The sequence below is a fragment of the Castanea sativa genome, chromosome 3, assembly GCF_040712315.1.
Source record: "Castanea sativa cultivar Marrone di Chiusa Pesio chromosome 3, ASM4071231v1".
NCBI classification, from domain to species: Eukaryota; Viridiplantae; Streptophyta; class Magnoliopsida; order Fagales; family Fagaceae; genus Castanea; species Castanea sativa.
Window position 1 is genome coordinate 24,887,762 of NC_134015.1, and position 22,512 is coordinate 24,910,273.

Consider the following 22,512-nt stretch of genomic DNA (forward strand, 5'->3'; position numbering starts at 1 on the left):
TCTTAATTTTTCAATAATTCCCATATTGGCATATAATATATCATTCGTAGCAGTGCTTCTTTTATATATATATATATATGACTTTGTGGGAAAAAAAAATGGAGGGGGGAAGCTTCCTCCAGGATTAAATCAACAAAACAGGAGGGCTAAAAACCATGTCAAAACTACCATATGCAGAATAGCCAAGAGACCATTTCGCTAAAACATGAGCAACGTTATTCCTATCCCCCTCCCTCTTCCAACGGAGGCCTTTAGAATAATTAATAGAAGAGTAGCTCTCCAATTCGTAACGCTTTCTTTAGTATTACACCAGGAAACAACCTTAAAGTAGACAAAACTTGCAAATACAGTGACCAGTTTTGCATAGTATAGCAGCTCCTAAAGGTAACAAAAACAAATAGATCAACATGTTTACATGAACATATGTGCTTATACATGTAACTGATATACATATATTTTTTTTCATTTCTTTCTTAAAAAATTTCATTGTTACAAGAAAATTACAGTGGAAGGCCGCCAATATGTGTCAGGAAGAAAGAGGATGGCAGTTAGAGAATGCTAACCATGTTCGTGCATCCCTTCTTTATTATAAGAACGTGAATATCAGAAACCAACGAATTTTCCCTAATCCAAAGAAAAGGCTCCATTGCAATACCTGCACAACTCAAAAACAAATAGATGATTATTATGATTATTGTTGGTCTAAGATCACATGAAATGATAAATAATAACTGTCAAAATTGATAATTAAGAATAAGTGCTGTTAGAATTGATATGCAATCCAGCCAAGGTTTTCAAAATCGAGATCCTACATAGGATCGTTGAAGGTAGGTGGGAGGATCGTAGATCATAGAATCAGATCGTAAATCATAAGATCCTACATATATTCAGATTTAAAGCAAAAAACACAATGATAATGACTTTGTATATTGAATAATCACATAAATTATAAATTCATCCAAAAAAAAACTAAGAGTTGCATCATATGATGTAATTTGCATGTCAGACATCACCAAGTCTATACTAACGACACAAATATATTTTAGTTTTGACCTAATGTATTTAAAAAGTTCAATAAATGTTTAATTAGCAACCAAATACCAAAATATTTATCTAAACTTACATATGGAAAATATTTTTCAAGTTCTAAGTTTCAAGTTTGAAATCCAAAATAAGTTAGCAAATGGAAACTAGCTAACTACAATATGAAATCCAAAAGCAAGATGAATATTAAGGTGAAGTGAATATTTAATTATTCCTATTCTAAGGTTCTTATAACCACTGTCCTAAATTCCTAATCATCATCATCTATTTCATCATCTATGTAGACATTATATATTTATATACTAGAGCTGCAAAAGACATCAAGATACAATTTCACACTCAACTATTTAAGTTATACCACTCAGCAACAATTAAAGAGCATGCTCAAAAAAATCAATCAATCAATATAAAAATACAAACGTAACTGATAAAATTATATATAAAAAAGTATTTTAGTAATATTAGAACACAAATTAGTATATTGATCAAACAAATTTAACAACATTATAGTTTAGAAGGCAGCAAAGCTAACATCAAAATTTTCATTTAGAAATGTTGAAACATTCATTCATTTTGATTACAAGTGAACTAAAAACTAGAAAACTTTTGCTTAGGTTAACATACTTTTATAAAAATAAAATCAAAAGTCATATCATCACAACATGAAAATATAAAAAACCCTTAAAACTTCATCAAAACAAAAAATTTATCTCATAAAAATAAAAAATAAAATAAAATAAAATAAAAGCCAAAAATTTTTGTTTTTGGTAGGATCTCATACGATCCTACACAATCCTACGTACGATCCTATCATTTTTACAATCCTAGTGCGATTATAAACGTTTCGGTGAGGTGGGATCGTAAAATCGTGCAATCTTACGATCCAGATCACGATTTTGACAACCAGGATTAATCATTGATTGTCAGGGAAAGACAATTTTCTAAGACAAAAACGCTTCAAACCTAGATTACTCAAACAATTATGGAAACTATTTCATAAATAAAAAAAATTAAAAATTAAAAAATAAAAATAATAATAACAACAATGGAAACTAGACTCTTCCGCCCAATGGAGTGTGTGATCAGACCTCTTTTTAATTTTTTTTAATTAAAATTTATCATTTTTTCTTTTAGGGTTCCTTAGAAATTGGGTAATCTCAAATTATTTTATAAGTTAGTTTTGGCAATTGAGTTTCCATTTGAATTTTTTTTTTTTTTTTCAAAAAAGATAAAAAGAATAGAAAAGGTTAACGACTTGGCAGTCTTTTTTTTTGTAAGAACTCTTAACATGTGGGTAAGAAACATTTAAATTCAAATGATGAAAAATAACATTAATGAGAGTGGTGAAATTGTGTGAACCTGGGTTCTGCTTCCAGTTTGTCTTTTAATCATTTGTTAAAATCTTTTTTTGTTCTAAATTTGTATTTTTTATAAAATCAATTTGGGCTAAAAAGTATGGGCATATTTGGATATAATGAAAAGTGAACACCAAGAGTCCTATTCCAATTATATACATATATTTCAGTCAAAAAATTATATGCATATATAGAAAGATTTTCATTTGGGAATTTTCTAAAAGGAAACTCTCTCTTTTCTGGGAAAAAATTATGCAGCATCATAATTTGAGTTTTGTGAAATACTTTTTTGTCAACCAAAACAGGTGGAAAGAAGCTTATCTTGAATTTAAACCAGGCCATGATATTCATGCCTTTTTTATTATTTATATTTTTCCTGGTTACCTTAAAAATAATTAACACCAAGGGAAGCATATAATAAAATGGGCTACCTGTTGCTGAACTTCTCAACAGCATCAGAGGCATAAAGAACTGTTTCGTTGGCTTTCTCTAGAACCATATAAAGCTCCTTCCCTTTTGTAATACGAGCAATAACCCAAGCATTGTTTTTAGCTCTAATGCAAACTTCCAAATCTTTCTCTTGACCTGCATTATCATGTTCCATTCGACCTTTTTCCAAATCAACTTCTTCTCTAACCTTACTTAAGGCAAGCAAAGATTCCTGCAACAGTACAATACTTGAATAAACAGCCTAGTTAAGTTTTAAAATCATCTCACAAGAAATCAGCTGACCAGTAATAAGGTCTAAGCAGACAAGTCAGCATCCACCATCTGAAATTATGTCATCAAGTTCCATGCTAATGCCCTAACATTAGACCACATGCAGAGCTAAAGGTTTGACTAATAAGTCAGAGTCGTGAGACCTAGAGTTTAACCAATATATAATTGTCAATGAATAATTTTAGATGCAATTATGGATGGGTACTAAATGATAAGACTAGTCCCATCACTAAGCTCAGACAGCAACCACAAGTTTTAGTCCCTAGGCAGCAGCAGTAAGTCTCACCAACATGGCCCTGGAGGCCTCAATTCAGATTCCATTTTTGCGCTAAAACTCACTAACATTTGACATTAACCTAGTATCACTTTTATTATTACTCCCAAACATCTTGCAATCACATGACATCACAATAATAACAACCAGTTCCACCAGTATCATCAGTCCCCAGACAGCATGATAACTTCAGCATGACACTGCAGGCAAGTATATATATAACACTGGTCTTCAGGGTTCAGGCTAACTCATGGATATCTAGCAATTTTATATTATCATAATCAACATTAGTGCCATCATCATCATCATCATCATCATCATCATCATCATCATATATATATTTGATAAGTAATAAGTTTTATTGATATCAAAAAAAGGACACCCTAGTTCACAGAGAGTGTATAGGGGTCAACAAATCACATATAAAAATGACAAGAATCAAGAAAATCAAGAAAAGAAGAAAATGATTGGTTTTGCAAAGCAAACAATTAATCCAATAAAGTTCTAAAGAAAAATAACTTGAGGTCTGGTATGGATCTCTCACTATCTTCAAAACACCTACTATTTATTTCCTTCCAAAGACACCACATTAGACAATGGAGAACAATTATCCATATATGACCATTTCAATGACGACTAAACTGGCCTTGCTAGCAAGCTAGGAGCCCCACAACTAACTTTGGCATAACACAACTTAATCCAAATAAACCCAAAATCATAGACCACAAATCCATAGCAACCATAGACCACATATCATCATCATCATCATCATCATCTTATTTATACTATATTGATAATGTTAATGATGGTGAAGTTAAAAAAGAAAAGAAAAAAGATGGAAAGCAATTGACACCCAGGGAATTATCGAGAAAATCAATAAGCTAAATTTATTCTTGAGCATCATTTTTATTCATTCGACTCAGTTAAAGAAGCAAATAGATCAACTAAAGGTTGTCTAATAATGTTTCTTCCAAACAAGGGTAATAAAGACCGGAGAAAAGTTCCAAAACAAATGAAAATGCTACTCATTGGCTCAAATCTCAAAGCAAGAGATATTATTATCCTGAGGAAAGGCCCAAAACATACCAAACAGAGGAAGAGATTTCACAACGATTACCATTCTGTAGGTTGCCATTACTTTTGACCTAAAAAGATATAATAAGAAAAAAAAATCCAATTATCTTTAGGCTACCATCACCTTTTGATCTAAAAATATATACTAAAAAATATCCAATCAATGATCTAAAAATCCGATTGTCTGTAGACTATCATCTTCTGAATTTAAAATATATAATGAGAAAATGATTTGTATGGAAGAAAAGTTTTGAAAGAGGAAAATTTTCAGCCCAGGCTAGGGTACAAAGGCCCTATCACATGTGCATCCACTAAATTCCTTTACTTTTATTAAAAAAGGAAGACAGCAAACCAGCAGTTAATACTTCTTCATGCCATTAGAAATGATATGATACTAAATGAGGATTCTGGAAAAACCGCGATGTTAAACAAGAGTCAGGAAAAGGAAAAGGACAGCACTCTCTACTCTTCAGGTAGTTCTTCAGGAGACATAAAAGGTGGGATTACCACCTCTAGACAACCACTGAGTGGATGCCTTTGGATTTATGTTTTGTGCATGACAGTGGGAAGGCCACAAGAAGTAGAACATGTATACCTCAAGAAATATAAGAGGCACCTGAGTGCTATAGAAAACCTTGAATCCATGAGGCAAAGAAACGAGAAGAAAACTCTTTCTACTGAATAATTTGATGGGCAATAGGCTATAACACTCACTTATATAGGAAAACATTAGAGAAAGCCTAGGCTAGGAAACCTTAATTTTGTCAGGCACGAAATAGGCTAAAAAAGTAGAGACAAAATTGCCAAAAAAAAAAAAGACAAAATAGAGAAAATTACAGAAAGCAATACTATTGACTCTAAGAAACGTCCTGAAATGGGGTCCCATCAGGACCTTAATTTAACTCTTAAACAAAAGGAAACGTTACCATAAATAGAAAATTTATTAATATGGAAGCTTAAATGAAGGAATCTAGCCGAAAAGTGGTGTAGGTTAGGATCATAAGGCGGTGAATTTTTTAATCCCTATGTCGATTCTCTTCAGGTCACCAAATTTCATGTAAATCAGCTACTGACTCCTAGTATTTCTACTGGTGACTTTTCACCTCCCAAACTTCTTGCGTTGCAACTTATGATAATCCCTCTGCTCAAGGAAAGCTCGGGCTGTCCGTTTAGCATCAGTGCATCTAGATTGTTTAACTGGGGTTGAACAATGAACCAACTCTTGCTACATAGTTGCAAAGGCTATAACCAGTCCAAAGCAGCGATTAATCATTTTAAAGAAGTATAGCACCTCAAAAAGATCAATCACTTATAGATCAGAAGGCCTCAACATGTTACCAAGCTCATGTAACAGTAGTTTCACCATAATAATTCTTTTTGTTAATCTTTGCTCTGGGTATCTACGGATACTAAAGGAGAATATATTGCAAATCAATGTCATAACTGTCAAAGTATTATGCAGCCTCCATTCAAATTCACAATTGTAGTTTATTTATCCTTTTAACCAAAACAAAATGGAGCTGGACATGCACCTCACATTTTGATGAGTGTGACTCACTCTGAGACATTAAACATAAGCATCACAATATTCTACTTGAGTCATACCTAGAATCCCCTTTAACCAAAGATACAAACCTTATAAAATGTGAAATGATATAATCCAGGAGGGAAGTGAGAAAGTGTGAGGACCTCACTCCAAATGATCCTAGAATAATTATAAACAAACCTTTAAAATGATAACACTCTTGCTTCAATCAATCTCCACACATTAATCCCATAATAAAAATCTTGAATGGACGAAACTGTAAAGTAGAAACAAATTATCATCCAATGAGACTGAACTCTAATCAGATAAGGATAATGGGATTTTTCCCCCCTTAAATCATGTAAAGTTGTTGACATAACATCCTAAAAGAACAAGAAGTAAAAATTAAATTATAAATATGGAAAATAAACATGAGTGTAATTTTTATGCTAAAGAAGAGGACCAAGTAAGCATGCTGTCAACAAGCTAAACTATGCTAGGACACTTTACCTTGGTTAGGGTTGTAACCTTTCCTGGTGGAGAAGCTCTGGATACATCTCTGTCACCATCTACTAGTAAATAGCGATACCCACTGACATGATAAGCATTCTCACCAGCCCATCCTTTCGAAAGTTTTTCTTCAATTTTCAACATCTTAAGTGATGCCTGACAAATTCGGCAAGAAAGAACATAAGATTAGCCACAGACAAGCTTCCAGTCTCTCAATGCAATATGTTGGTTAACCAATTGTTCAAAACCTTAAGCTCATAAGAAAGGGGCCCAACAGTGTATTAAGGCCCCCAGGACTCGCCCCCAACACCCCCCCCCCAAAAAAAACTTTCTGTACAATGGTAGTTTACCTTCTCAAGGACAAACAATAGAAAGCTGAAAAAATGAGCATAAAGCAGAAAATTATCAATGCCTTATAACCAAAAATATGATCAACATGCAGCAAAAGAGCTCCAGAAATGAGCATCTAACATCAAACTAAAGTGAAAGGTAATTTACTCCAAGTCCAACTGAAGGATTAGTATAGGAAACTTTTCATTTACCTAACTGCATGTATTGACCTTCTTATTACTTGTTACTCCTTGGGAAAGGCACTTTTTTTTTTTAAAGTACCATATGCAACCTCATACATTAGTCTTCTTTTCCATTATGAAATGAAAACTTGATGCTTTGAATTTTTGAAATGCACACTCATTTTGGGACATGCCAGAAAAAAAAAAAAAAAGAGGACAATCGTTTTGGGACATGTGGAGTAATAGTTCTATCCACCAAGGGAATTTTGGCTTTACATCGTTCTCTATTCACAGAATAGTTGAGGGCTTGAAGAGGTATAACTCCTTAATTTACGAGCATTTTCCATTTCTTTCCCCACTGCTGTTCTTTTGTCTTGTATTCACTTATTCTCTCAATTATGTTTATGTGTAAAGCTTTGCCAATCCTTCAATTATGGTTTACATAGATGAATTGTAATGCAAAAAAACATGACCTAAATTTGTTAGTAAAGAATTGGAGACCGCCAGTAGCGAGTGACAACATTTACATTATGAGTCAAGAGTTAACAGAAAGTCTTTCTTATGGTGGGAACAGAATGTTTAGATGCTTTGAGGATTGTCAACAATCTATCCTCGACATGAAGTCTTCCTTCTAAACTCTCCTTGATTGGAGTTTAGTTTTGTCATCTTGTTCTTGTTTGTCCCTCCTTGATCTTATTGATCAATGTAATCTGGGTTCTTGATTTTTGCCATTGTAGTACATTTCCAGTGTACTTGGTTGGTTTTTTATTCTTAATAAAATTTATTCTGTTACTTATCAAAAAAAGAAATGCTCATTCTAGAAATGTCAATTCTCAATGTAGTGCATTTACATTACACTGCTGAGTAATTCAGGATCATTCTTTCTTTGAACCTACTTTGTGAATGCTTAACAACATCATTTTCTATGTATTCAAGATGTCATATGAGCAAGCAAAACTGATGGGATGATTAGATGTATGGTATGTTTTCTAATTACTCATATGTACATATGTATATATGGATGTATGCAAGTGTGTGCATGCGAGTGTGTGCGTATTATACATATAAGCATTTTAGTCATTTTAGCCACATTTCCCACATGGTGGGTATCTCATGTTAGCATCATTCATGTGGTAATCATATTCCCCTGAAACATGGGAAGGTGACATTCTTGGAATGTGTTATGTAATTAGAGAACCAAAGATGAAAATCCAATCAATTCCTGGAGAATGATGGGAATCTTGTCAGGATTCTGCAGACCAAATGGCCCCTCAATGTGTTTTTCATAAGAAATACGAATTTTATGAAGAACAGAAGGAAACTAGCGTTGCTTTCAGTCATTTATACTTACAATATTTGCTTATTTATAGGGATCCGTAAAAATTAACAACTTTATATTAAATCAACCTAGAATAGCCCCAATATGCCAGGAAAAAGGATGATGAATGTAATTGTTTGTCCCTTCAGACAATGCCCATGAAAACAAAAGCAGACCCAATGAGACAAAGTGCTAAAGAGGAGGTTGAAAACTCTAAAGGGACACAAGAAAGATTCTAAAGAAACAAACTATACATATTTCAATAAATAATTAAAATTCATTGGAACAACAATGTGGCACACTTAAGAAAGTATCACTACACACACACGTGCGTGCATATATATATATATATATATATATATATATATATATATATACATATATTAATTATTAATAAGAAAGTATCACTTTATCATCAGAGGACAACAACTCCAATAAGTTAGGGTGGCAATTAAGGCACCAAATTGTTTAGGACAAGAATAAACAGAGGGATTCAGTAGAGGGAAAAAAAATTCAGTAAAAACAGGTAGGAAACTAACATTTTCAAGAATTTGCTGCTTCACCGCTGAAACACCTTGCTCCCCAAGAATGGAGGCAACAGGAACAAGAAGGATTAAGGTAAGGCTCCTATACTGATAAGCGCAGACATACACTCTCTCCTCTGTCTGCTGAAGCCAAATGGTTGGGGTGGCCGAAGTTGAACTACTAGCTTCTGCACCCCATATGTCAGTGACAAGAAAACCATCTTTGCCTTTGGACCACCTGTCCGGCTGTAAGGGCCTTGCAATGTGATGGCTATTATCTCCACCAGGTGGAGAGGTATCCCGAGAACGAAAATTTTGTTCTGAAACAGAAGCAGACTGGGCCAAGATGGAGCCAGTGGCAACATTAGATGTTGTACTTCCTTTGCGTAAATAGGACCAGGAACTAACTCCAGAGGATAGAGCACGCGGTGTCAACCTTAGAACAGCATATGTAAATAAGTTTATGGTATCAACCTGACAAAAAATTTCATAAAGAAGGTTAGAGCAGAAATTCGCCAATGTTCATTATCAGAAGTCTGTTAACACGAATGTTGTACAGTTGCTGAAAATCTTGTCAACTTTTTGGATTGAATTAAATAGTGCATAATATTAATATAAAAGCATCAAAGATCAAATAAGATTCAAATATCCATACAGGAGAAAGAGTCGTAGACACTAGCAGGTCCTGAAATAAAATCAGCGAGTAGAATTGTGTGTTCCCAGCAAAAGACTCTAGTACCCTGACAAGCGACTGCAAAACAAGATGTAATCATTAGAAATAGGTGAATATAAAAATTCATGAAACTCAATTCATAAGAATATTTACTATAAATCAGTCTCAATGAAATTAAAGAAAATGAAACATAATTGTTTAGACCCACCTTTCAAGAACACACACACACACACACATTTATATATATTGGTTGTAGTTTATAGCTAGGTTAAACCTAAATTCTTAAAGCTGCACAAAGATGGAGAAACCTAAAAATTTGCTCTGGATATATGGCCCAAATTAACATATATTTGAATTCCCATCTAGAAAAACTACACAATCTTGCACGAGATCAACCACAGATAATTCCCATTTTCCCTTAATCCATATGTGGTACTTCAATACACTCCTTTTTCTTTTTTAAAGAAAATGATGGCTTTTATAGATACAAATTATATTTAAGCAAGAGAATGAGATCTAAAACTGTCTAAGTAGTAGCACTATGGTTCTTGAGAGGCATTCTGACTTAATAATACATGAGTTTAATCGGTTACAAACAGAATTTTTTTGATAGAATTTCTGCGTTTGAGAATGGTTTTGGGAAGTATGATTTTTTGGTGGAAAATCAGGAAACAGGTCGAAAACATAATTTTTGACAGAATTTCTGCAGTTAAAAAATGATAATTTCAATAACAATCAGCCAAATTACTTATGACCTGAAGAAACATGGAATATATAATAAATAAATAAATAAACCATTAACACCAGGATTTTTCAATTACTATCGATTACTGCAAATGGAATGGTCCTTGATCCAACAGAACAAAAATTGTTCCACCATGCTTATAAATCAGAAATACAAAGAGTCCAAACCACTAGTAACCAAGCATACCAGAAAACAAATCTCCATAAAATAAAGACAAAAAAAGAAAGTCTAGGCAAAGTCCCACACTTACAGCTTTAATCAAAAAAGTTATAGGTTAATCATGAAGATATTTACGAATTACGATACATCCGGGTTGGGAATATAGATGAGTAGTACAAGGAATATAAGAAAATAAAATGGAATAACTATTCCTATCATTTTTTTGGTAATAACACATGAATAGAACTTTGAATTTGTATTTCATGGTTTGGTACAACATGATAAGATGGTGGAATGGAATCATATACCAATTGAATTTATTAAAATGCCTGTATAAAATTATTTTTCACTCTTTGTGAGTCTCATTTAACATCTTATTATGCATAAATTGAAAAAATTGTAGAATTAATATAAAAGGAAATTAGTCTTGCACTATTACGGACACCAGAGAGAGAGAGGAGAGCGGCCAAGCTTTTAGGGAGTGGTTACCAACAATGGTTTTTTGGGGTTTTATCTTTTTGAGCTATTATGTGGGTAAAAAAGTAGCAATTATGGAATTTTTGGTAAGGAATAATTATTCTTCCATTTCAATCCTTAGAAAAAATTATTCCTAGTAATGAAACATAACCCAATAACTGAGTAGCAAATTTGAAGGAATAGCTATTCTATCCTTGAATCTATTCTTGTGTATCAAAGAAGCCCTTAGGATTTTCACTTGCACATGACTAATGAACATAGTTCTTAAAGACAAACCTGAACTTCAATTGCAGCCTCCCGACTTACAGTCAGCATCTGCACAGTTCCACGCTCCTTTAAACAGTCACGGAATGATGGTAGCTGGAGTTTCTTGCCAAGAAGAAAATCTGCCTCAAAAGAGAAAAGTTACAAGGTATGAGATATCGCAACTTCAGCATTACGTGGGTAGCACAAATCCAATGGAGAGCATTTGATACAGCAACTTCAGCATTACCCCAGCAGCAGTTATCCAATAGAGACCGCTTTTGACATGCTGGCAATTAGTGACTTACAATGAAATATTTTGAACCATAGACTAAAGAAATGTAGATATAGGTTAATTTAATAGGCTTATGATTGCATGATAATTTACCACTTAGATAATCCATGATGAAAGGGTACAAATGAGATCGAATTAATCCTCCAGCAGGTTCTTTCTCAATCATTGTTCTAATGGATCCATGAAACATTAGAAACAGAGAGTGAACTTCTTTAAGAACCTTTCGTAATGCATCAATCCGCCATATGGCTTCTGACTCATTCTTCTCCACTACCTTCAATAAAACAGAGCATAACTTAGAACTACTCTTAAGAAACTTCACTAAGCTTATGAGCAGGCATTCAAACATCTTTCTGAAAAAATAATAATAATATGATACATACTGAGCTCCATATATTCTTCACAAAAACTAAAAGTCTTTCTTGTGAATTATTCCCTCAAAGACACAAGCATAGAGGCAAATCTTTCATGTTACAGAGTCACATCCACAAGCAATGTATGGAGGAAAGATGGCACATACATTCTGACAATGAAACCCTTCAAAGGAAAAATAACAGTTGAATAAGCAACTTCTCAAGCCCTATTTTCCATAACTAGCAAACAGTTCCTGGTATTCCGTATGGCAACATCTTATACTAGATATATAGTTTAAAGGCTTAGATTTGAGTGAAAAATATTAATCAACTAAAGGGGAATTAAAGGGCTGAGGTTTTAAATTAATTTTGTAATGAGGGAGACAAGTCTACAATTTTAGATGCAGATTGTTAGAATATAATGACCCAGAGCAACACCATAACAGATCTGCATAGAATATAACATATTACCTTCTAAACATTTTTTGATAGGTAAATTAAGATGCATATTACCATCAAAGTAAGATAATAGTAACTACTTTATCAACCTATTCAGTACACACACGCACGCACGCATGCACATACATGTATATATATTTTTTCTTTTTTCTTTTTTATAAAAAGCCACACAAAAAGGAGATAGCTTACCATAACCATCCAGATATCTGGTTCTGCCTCATAAAAAACATGAGAGTGCCTCTCTGCTTCTATGACCTCACAGGCAGCCTCAGGAGAGAAAATTCTGCATTAAAAAAGAGATGTTGTACCCTTAAATTAACATCAAGAATAATAATAATAATAATAATATTAATAAAAGAAACATATTGAAAGTGTTAGTGGTCAAATCAATTTGCTTTAGCTTGTAATAGGATTTTAAGGCAAATATACTCGAGTAGGATCATGCCTTTTGCAGAAACAAGTCTCTTACAATTATAATGATTAGAAGACAGTTGTATCATAAAATTGTAATTGCCTCTTTGTAGATAAACTCAAATAGGCGCAGTCAACTGCTAGGGTATTATGAAAATGGAAGTAAAAAAAATATCTAAAACAGGCTTCTCTCATCAAAAAGAAAACAAAGGAAAAAAAATGACGTATGCACACGCATGCGCACACACTAGATTCTACCGGTTTCTCCATTTATTTTCATTATCTCTATATTGATTGAATTCTGATTTCTCTGCTTACTTCCCCTTTGCTTTATCATCATTATCACAGAGATAAAGCAGAAAAGTACCAAGTTTAGGGTGTGTTTGGATACCGCTTATTTTACTGAAAACTGAAAACATTGTAACAAAATAATTTTTAATGTGTGAATAGTGCCGTAGAACCCATTTTTAATGAAAATTTTGCTGGAAAAAGAGATTTGTGGATCCTGTAAACAGTGCATAGGACCCACTGGAAAGCTGAAACACGCTTCTCAAAAAAAAAAAGGCCAAAATGCAGACGCGCTGGTTTTCATCATTATCCAAACACATACTTAGCTTTGTAAACAAGAGGGAGTACTAACCTTGTAAACGTGATAAGTCCTTCGCTCAGCCCTATAACAGAAAGCTGTGCTGAAAAGGGCAAATCAGCAGGAAAGAAAAACAAAATCTTGTCGAGCTCCTGCCCCTCTTGTTGTCCCCTTCTCAAATCAAATATGCAAAATTTTATGCCTTCAGCGGCAGTAGTAGCAGCTGACATCCCCATTCTTTTGCCCACAACTCATAAACCTTGACAGGGAAAGGGAAGAAAAGAAGAAAATAAATGAGATACAACACAATGAACAGATAATAAAGGATTTCTCAAACAATTAAATCAAACCAATAAGTCAAGAGGCAAAAAAAAAGTTCACAAATGCCGAGTTGACAAGCTGTTATTGCTTATTGTTAGGTAAGAAAAGTGATGTCAATGATGCGCGCCCAGATGAGAACCAGTAAAAATTTGCACCGTCAACTGTTGGGAAAAAATTGTTATGTCTGTAGCATTACTCTAACAAGATGAAAAATCATGACCAAGATAATTCACCCATATTGGTTATAGTTATAGTCACTTTTTCAAATTACATCAAACCCAAATCAAATTATATCACATACTTACCATAAAATAAAATTTGGGTCCTAAAAGCCGTGGTTGTACCAGGTCCCAAATTACACTTTAGATTATATTACCAAAATATGATCTCTCCAAACACACACCTGCCTGGGGGGGTGCCTATTTATTAGTAGTAATTTCAAAATGTTAAAGCAAAATGACTGATCTAAGCTAAAACTCACAGAGGCATTTCTACAAACAGTTGGAGCAAACTCCAAGTGGCATCTCCACAATTATTACAAGCATATTTGAAAGACTCTATTAAGAACATCCCAATAATTTAGAGTAGGAATTCCCAAATGTACCAGTATAGTTAATCAACCATCATCAGCAAATAAAAAGGAAATGAGAGTTGAAGATGAAAAACGAAAGTAAGCGTTGGAATTTAAAGGGGGATTCTTGAACATACCACAATTTTGAGTACTCACTGTGTCAGCTGTGGGTTTGAGATTTTGTAGATCTCCAAGGAGGGCAGCCAATTCGGGTTCCTAAATTCCAATTGCACAAAAGCTAATTGTGCAAAGATTGATTGAAATTTCGGAGGGAGTAAATGTAAATTGATGGAAGTAGTGCCTATTTGCAAAGGTATAGGGATTACTATTAGTCGTTGCGTTGCGTTGCGTTGCGTTTGTATTGGAGGGGAATTTGAGGTGAGAGAAGAAGTTTCTGAGACTTTGAATAGTAGGAAATAGGTAGGTAGATCAGATGGGGGACCCACTACAGATCAGACGGGTCATCTATTTCCTTCTTTTTTTATCTTTTATAAATAAATTTTACTGCCTATACTATCTTTTCGAGCTGTTTCACAATAAATGATGCGGTAAGTTGTTCATTTGCCTACTTTCTTGGGTTGTTTGGGTGAGTAATTTAAGTTACGTGTTTTTGATATATATGCGAGTAAAAAAATATGTATAAATATGTGTAATGTTATTTAAAATATGTAGAAATATGTTTAAACATGCTTGTTAAACACTTACTCTCCGATGCTAAACATTCTAAGGATGCCTTTTGATTTTATTTCTTTTTCTCGTCTTAGGCTAGGCAACTAGCTCATAACTTAGCAAAAATATGTCGGTATTTATTCAACTTGGATGGAAGGTATTTCCTCACAACTGAATAATATACTTTTTGGTGATTTTGGCTAATTTCTCTTTGAATAAAGTTCTTCGGTTTGTTTCTCCAAAAAGAAAAAAGTGGCAGATTGTTATAGTAGAAAAAAAATAATTTCAGTGGTAAATTTAAATTAGAAACAATAACAATTTATTACTTATGATTTTTTGTAAAAATATTGTAGACATAATACTTTGTTATATTATATTTGAAGGAAAAGATTTTATTATTCAAAAAAAATAGTTAGAAATACTATAAGTTATAATTATTTATGCTGTCAACTCGAATGAAAAGTTTGAAGATATATTCTCTCTGTGTGTGTGAAGCCCGTTACATTACCCATAAGCGTATCTTCGTACTTCTTAATGCAGTGAATAGGAAAATTGCCTGTGAATACAGCAACAGTCTTGCAGATTCTGTAAGATGATTAATATATCTATATATTGCTTGATAACCCTTCGAATTTGTAGAACTGTTCATATTTTTCAATTTATTAGCTATTTAACTCATAATTCAACAAAAAAAAAAGTACAACAATTAGAAACTTGGTATTCTATGAGCAGTAATCCTAAATTATGGATGTTATAGTCACTTTGCGGAAGAAAATTTGCCATTGTGTTTGTTTTGAGCATCCATGGACTTTTTTCTATGATAAAAATCAGAAAATAACCAAAAAGAAAGAGGGTTGTTAGAATGAAGTTAGGGCCTGATCAGTGAGATGCCTCTTACTAACATTGTATTGTAATGTCTGATCTGTGCAATTCTCACCATTTACTAAATATGGGTATTTTAGAGGTTTGTTAGTTTTGACCATTTATTATTTATCTAATTATGTTAGTGAAGACTGTAGTTTTTGATGTCACACTCGTGTATCTCTTTCTTTCTCTTCAAACTTTTGTGCTCAATACAGGTAAGGGTCATCCGCTATCCGTGAATATGACATGCGATATCTGAAGCTTAGAGTTGGTTCTCGCAACCTCTGGCGCAACTCTCTAACTTGGGACAAAAGTACATCATTTTTTTTTTTTTTTAAGATAGGGGAGGTTTTAGTTTTGATGTTTAAGAGGGGGTGGAAAAGTAGAAAGATAAAAAAAAACTCTTTTGCTTGGTAAAGAATAAAAATGAGATGATGAAAACAGAAATTAGATATTAAAAAAATGAACAAAAAAAAAGAGACAAATGCCACACAAAAAAAAAAAAAAAGACAAAAACCAGAAAAGAAAGAAAAAAAAAAAAAAAAAACCAAAGCAGATGATAACCAATAAAAAAAAGCCAAAGAAAATATGACAACCATGTGAATGTTGCACGGTGTCATTTTGGTCTGCCCATGCGAGAACTTTTTGTTCCCAATTTTCTTTCTAGTTTTCTCCAAATTTGAGAAGAAAATATTTTAATGAGTATGGAAAGAAAAAACCTAGACTCTACTAGTTTTCTCTCTTAAAATCACTCTAATCAAACATCCACACAATTCATTCTCTCCCCTCATGTTCCATCCCTCAACCAAACTGGTCTTTAATGCCTAGAGAGGTACCAACTAGAATAAAGTTGTGTTGTCTTTTTTCTTTTTTATTTAACGGAAGTCATACTCTTGTTTTTGTTTTTTGTTTTTTGTCTTTATTTTTATTTTTTATCCTTGTTAAAAGGAGACAGTATGTTAAAAGATTCATTTAACAAATATTCTAAAAGCATTTAATAATAGCTTTAACTGACATGCAATAAAATAAAATAAATACATAATGGGTCCCACTATGCTTGGGAGAACGTAAAAGATAAGAGGTTAAAAATGGGTAATTACACGTAACCCACTTGTGGTTTGGGCGAAAATCACTTTGCCTATCCGTGATTTGAAAAGTGTCACTTAACCCACCTGAAGTATGTCTCGTTTGTTTTCCTTAACACACCTCTGTTAAAATCAGGAATAAATATGTATTTCTACACCCCTTTTATGTCTCTCTAAAAAAAAAAAAAAGACACTAAAAATAAGAGAAAATAAGATCAAAATATGCTATTTGTAAAAATTTAGAAACTTGTCTCAAGAACTCCAATAAATCACAAACTATATTTTTATAACACACTCAAAAGAAAATAACACATAAGGAAAATTTTACTTTACCCATAACTTATTTTCTTCTCGATACATTAATTTATTCCTCACGCTCTTTCTGCCCCTCTCTCACTCTATTCTGTCCTTGTCTCTCTAATCTCTCACACTCCAGTTCTGACCGTTAGTAGCGTTAGGTCGTGGTGGCTTGGGTGATGACTGTGGAGGAGCACGAGTTGGTTGTGTTAGTTGGGTATGGGTTTTGAGGAGGAGCATGGTGTTGGATTGGGTCTGGGTTTTGAGGAGGAGCATGACGTTGGGTTGGATCTGGGTTTTGCCAAACGTTGTCATAATCGACTCTCCCATCTCAGCCAAGTCTATCTCAGTGGCAATGGCAACGGCAGAGGCTAGAAGACTAACGGCAATGGCTTGAAGATTGGTCGTTTCTGGGTTTATATCGTGTGGGTTTTGGGTTTAGATCAATGTTTCTGTGGTTTCTTGGTTTGATCGATGGTTATATCATGTGGGTTGTGGGTCTTGGGTTTGATCGATGTTTCTTGGTTTTGAAGATTGGTCTTGGGTTGCAATTTCTTAGTCGTTTCTGAGTTTTGAAGATTGGTCTTGGGTCGTGGTGTTTGATTGGCTGTGGTGGCTGGTGATTCAGTGGTGGGTTTGGCAGTGGCAATGGGTGTGGATCTTGATGGTTGTGGCTGGTGATTTGTGGGTTGTTCTAGTTCGATGGTGGTGATGGCTTTGGTGGGTTCTTCATGTTCTGTGGTTTTTTGGACATGTTCAAAATTTGTGTAAATGGAGAGAGGGACAAATACCACTTTTTGATCTTGTTTCTCTTGCATTTTTATTCTATTTCTTGTTTTGGGAGGAGAGAGACATAAAATTTGAGCAAAAATACCTATTTACCCCTGATTTTAACAGAGGTGGGTTATGGAAAACAAACGAAACATACCTCAGGTGGGTTAAGTGACACTTTTCAAACCACGGGTAGACAATATGATTTTCGCCCAAACCACAGGTGGGTTATGTGTAATTACCCCGGTTAGAAATGATGATTAAGATGAATTGATTTTTAGAGCATTTATATCCGTCCGTCTAAATTTTTTTTGTCTATTTTTGGGTCTGTTTGGGATTTGCTTATTTTACTAAAACTGAAATTTTTTTGCTGAAAGTACTATAGATAAAGGTAAAAGTTAGTTGAAATAATACGATAGGACCCATGAACATCACCAAAAAATGCAGTGGGACTCATGAATAATAGCAAAAATAAACTAAATAGTCAAATAAGTTGGTAAAAATAATCTTTGCCAAATGGAGACTTAAGGTCTGTTTGGTTAACCCACGTGTACGTCTGCGTTTGCTTTGTTCTACGTTTTCCGCTTTTTTTTTTTTTTAAACCAGCGCCTATTGCACTGTTCATGGGACATGAACAGTGCAATTAGGCATATGAACAATACTTTTAAGCATGAAAAGTAATTTTTTATTTTTTATTTATTGTTTTCAGTTTTCAGTTTTCAGTTTTCAGCAAAATAAGCAGTAATCCAAACGCACACTTAGTATAAGAACCTACTTTTTCTATTTTACACAGACACTTTTCAAAACTATTCATCTATTTTACACTATATTTCATTAAAATACTTTTTTTGAATTTTTTATTATTATCTTAAATAATATCTCTCTCTTCCTTACCAAAGACTATAACCCCATAACTGCAAACACATTGCCCCCATCAACTGGAATTTCTAGCAAGTTGAAGCCAAATAGGAATAAAAAACACCATAACAAAACACATAGTCCAACGTTTTCTAAAAAATAAAAATAAAAATTCCTTAGATAACAAACAGAAACTAGAAACTTCTTCTCACCAAACCCACAAACTTCTCAAATATCAAATACCCATACCCAAAACAAATACCAACTGTCTTGGAAATTTTATTTCAAATCAACTTTCTTCCACTTCAATCTCTCAACAAAACCCCCAAAACCCAGGTCTCAAATATCAAAACCCAACAAAAATTTTTAGCTTCTACTTTTCTAGCTTCTCAAATATTAAAACCCAACTTTTGCTTTTCTAGCAAACCTAAAATGCAACAAATTTTCCAAAAAAATCTTACCCAAAACTTGCGATTTGAGACTAAACCATGAGAAAGAGAGAAATCAGTGAGAGAGAGACTGATATCGCGAGAAGAAAAAATCACTGCCATGACGGTGGTGGCAGTGACAACAGGAAGAACCTTGAAGTGAGATCGGTCATGGTATAAGAGAGAGAGAGAGAGAGAGAGAGAGAGAGAGAGATCAATTTATTCTGGGTTGGGAACATTAGAGAAAGAGATGAGAAGTGATTGAAAAATGAAATGCAAAGCTATAGTAACTATGTATATTTAGAAAAATTCTTAGGTAGTCCCGGAGTATAGTGAAATGGTGCTCCCTCCTCTCACATTTATGGTGGACCCCATCATGAATTTAATGAGCGGACCCCACCATGAATGTGAGAGGAGGGAGCATCATTCTTCGTGCTCCGGGAGTACCTAAGAATTACTCGTATATTTACATGGTTACTGTAGCAAATGCGTATATTTGCACGTTTAGAGCAATCACATTGATGGTGTTAAATTGCTAAAAAGTTATTTTTAGCACCACAAACCACAAAAATTAAGCTACATTGATGGTATTAAATTGCTAAAAAGTTGCTACTGCTTTTAATTCTATTTTAATTCTTTTTTCTCATCATTCAGCCTCTCTCTCTCTCTCTCTCTCTCTCTCTCTCTCTCTCTCTCTCTCTCTCTCTCTCTCTCTCTCTCTCTCTCTCTCTCTCTCTCTCTCTCTCCGTGGGTTGTTGTGAGCAAGGGATATAAACTCAAGAGACTACTTGTTACCTTTAGCATGGCATAAGGGTAAATAGAAGCGCTTTCCCCTAGATGCATTGCTAATAGAACTCAAGAGACTACTATGACCAACAAATGCATTGCTAATTAAAATCCTACTGAATGTCAAAGGAAAAGTCATTAGTCCTTGGATTTTATTAGCAATACATTCATCCTACATTGTTGGTTTTTGGGTTGTGCAAATGGGTCGTGGGTCACAAAAACTTGGTTGATTTTTGGGTGTTGATTTTTGGATCTTTGTGGTGGTGGATCGTTAATCACGTTGTGGGTGTGGTAGGTCGGTGGGTCACGCTATGGGTTGTGGGTGTAGTGGATCATTGATTTGGTTTTGGTGTGGCTGGCTTGTGGTCACGGAGGTGGTGGTAGTGGATAAGAAAAATACATTTGAAGCCAAAAGATGTACTTTTTTTGAAGCATCAAGACTAGGGTGTCCTTTGATGTTTTATCATTAAGGTTAGGGACCTAAGTCAGAGGCTGGTACAAAATGGGGTATCCATTTAGGTTCCCTAATTAATTTCAATCATGTGGTTTATTGGCCACATGATGGTTTCTCAATTTTCTCTCCTAGTTGTTTGATCAATGAGAAACTAATGAAAAAGAAAAAAAAATCTTATCTAGTATATCTGATATCATTTAATTTGATTTCAGTAAAATAAATAAATAAACAGGTTAAATCTAAAATTTGATTACAAATCCTACTTATATAAACAAAAAATATATATAATTAATTAATTATACATCCTCTTTTCTCATAGCCAAACAAATAACATTTCACCCTTCTCCCTCACTCATACAAGGTCACACTCAAAATGCATCATTAGAAGCACCAAAACTCCAACTAGTAGCCACCTTCTTTAGTTACACAAATCTTGCTACCACAATCAACAAACTTATCACCATTATCAACCCAAAGTTGCCAACTTACATAAACCTCATGCTGACATAACAAAACCCAACACACAAATAAACTCATCAGGCAATACACCCCTAAATTGATTTATGCCATCTTTGGCCACCATTCAAAACTCAATACCTACCTAAACAAGACACAACCCAATGTGACTCACTAACCCAATGAAACCAACCCAACCCGACTCACTATATATATATAAGTTCATTTTCCTTATTTAAGTTCTTAGTTTTATTTATTTTGGTATCTTTAGAAATAGTTTTGATGGATTTGGAAATTTGGAATATAATTTAGGTATATAATGTGAATTCAAATAATTTATTGAAAACAAAATAATGTTTAAATAGTTTATAATCGTCAATTTTTTATAAGACATGAAACATGTAAGCACAAGTGCATAACCCATTGACCTAACCTAACCTAACCTAGTCCATACTGACCTATGTGTATTGGGTAAGATGGTCTAAGAGACGATGTGAAATTTTAAGGGTAAGATGGTCACTTCTCTTGGGTAACCGTAAAACCTACCCTTACCTTCGTGTATTGGCCCATTTAGAACCTTCCCATAGGTCAACCCACTCATGTAGAATTTGCATTCCATATCATGCTTACGATTGGTCTTTGAATGATTTTGTGTGAACTTTGTTTGGTGTGCAAATAATGGGCTTTAAAAGGAAAAATATATGTAAAAGGCCCAATTTGTTTTAAGGTAGAGCTTGATCTTGTGATATTGATGGGGGTTAAAGTGGACTTCACCAATTCCTTCACCATCATCAAAAGTTTGGAATCCAAGCACAGTTAGTTTTTATTTCTTAGAAGCTCAATTTCAACTAGAGAAGGACCACAAGTTCTTGCTCCTAGGCCAATCCCTACTTAGGATTTCTTCCCCTTATTTTAAATAATTTTTCTACTTATCTAAGAGAAATATATATAGTACGGTAAATTACAATTAAATCCAATCACACCAGCCAAGATCCTAATACCAATGTAAACCAAACCCAAATCCAGTCCCATTACTACAAGATCTCCATCATTGTTCACCGAAATAGAGATATGAGAGAGAAAACGAATCCGTCATCAACAAGATTCAGACAACCAAAGGCAAAGAAAATTGAGAGAGAAAGAGTGTTAGATGAGATTGGGAAAAAGATGAGAGAGAGAGAGAGAGAGAGAGAGAGAGAGAGAGAGTGTCGGATTTGGAGAAAACAAAAATTGAGAGAGAAAGAGAGAGTACTGTAAAATTAGGATAAGGAAAAGAGGAGAGAGAGAGAGAGAGAGAGAGAGGGGAGAGAGAGTCAGATAACTTTGTTTTTAACGGCAAATGTTAACATCGTTTGTGTTGAAGGATTAAATTAGCTTTTTTTAATAAGTTGTGGATGTGTTTGATATTTCCTCAAATCTCAAAGTAGTTTACTGTAATTTACCCTATATAATAATCCCTAAATTATTTGGCCCTTGATATGTTTTTTCAAACCAAAACAGTCATCCATGTTATGAACATGGGCACAATGAAACCAATGATATTTGTCCCACAATCTTTTCTCTACTAGTGTATGCAACTTGTGGGTCACTTGAGATTCTCAAATCATCTTGGATCCACATCAATACTCAATGTGCTCATTAAATTGAATGTAGCAAGTGAAACAGCTAGCCCAACCTCTCTTCAATTGTGGATTA

At 33.9% G+C, this 22,512-nt stretch overlaps 1 protein-coding gene across 2 annotated transcripts; it reads right to left on the minus strand.

Annotated features, from left to right (window-relative positions):
* Nucleotides 1–280: 280 nt before the first annotated feature.
* LOC142629640 (vacuolar fusion protein CCZ1 homolog B-like) lies at nucleotides 281–14,534 on the minus strand. 2 transcript variants are annotated; one of them, XM_075803661.1, is made up of 11 exons: nucleotides 14,287–14,491; nucleotides 13,312–13,516; nucleotides 12,450–12,543; nucleotides 11,542–11,722; nucleotides 11,404–11,442; nucleotides 11,187–11,296; nucleotides 9,512–9,607; nucleotides 8,872–9,330; nucleotides 6,503–6,658; nucleotides 2,831–3,060; nucleotides 281–655 (listed from the first exon to the last, which is right to left on the minus strand). In XM_075803661.1, the coding sequence occupies exons 2-11, from the start codon at nucleotides 13,491–13,493 to the stop codon at nucleotides 625–627; spliced, it is 1,578 nt and encodes a 525-aa protein (XP_075659776.1). In that variant the 5' UTR covers nucleotides 13,494–13,516; nucleotides 14,287–14,491; the 3' UTR covers nucleotides 281–624. The 2 variants fall into 2 exon arrangements, with proteins under 2 accessions (XP_075659776.1, XP_075659777.1); XM_075803662.1 differs by lacking the exon at nucleotides 11,404–11,442 and having other exon boundaries at nucleotides 14,287–14,534.
* Nucleotides 14,535–22,512: the final 7,978 nt, after the last annotated feature.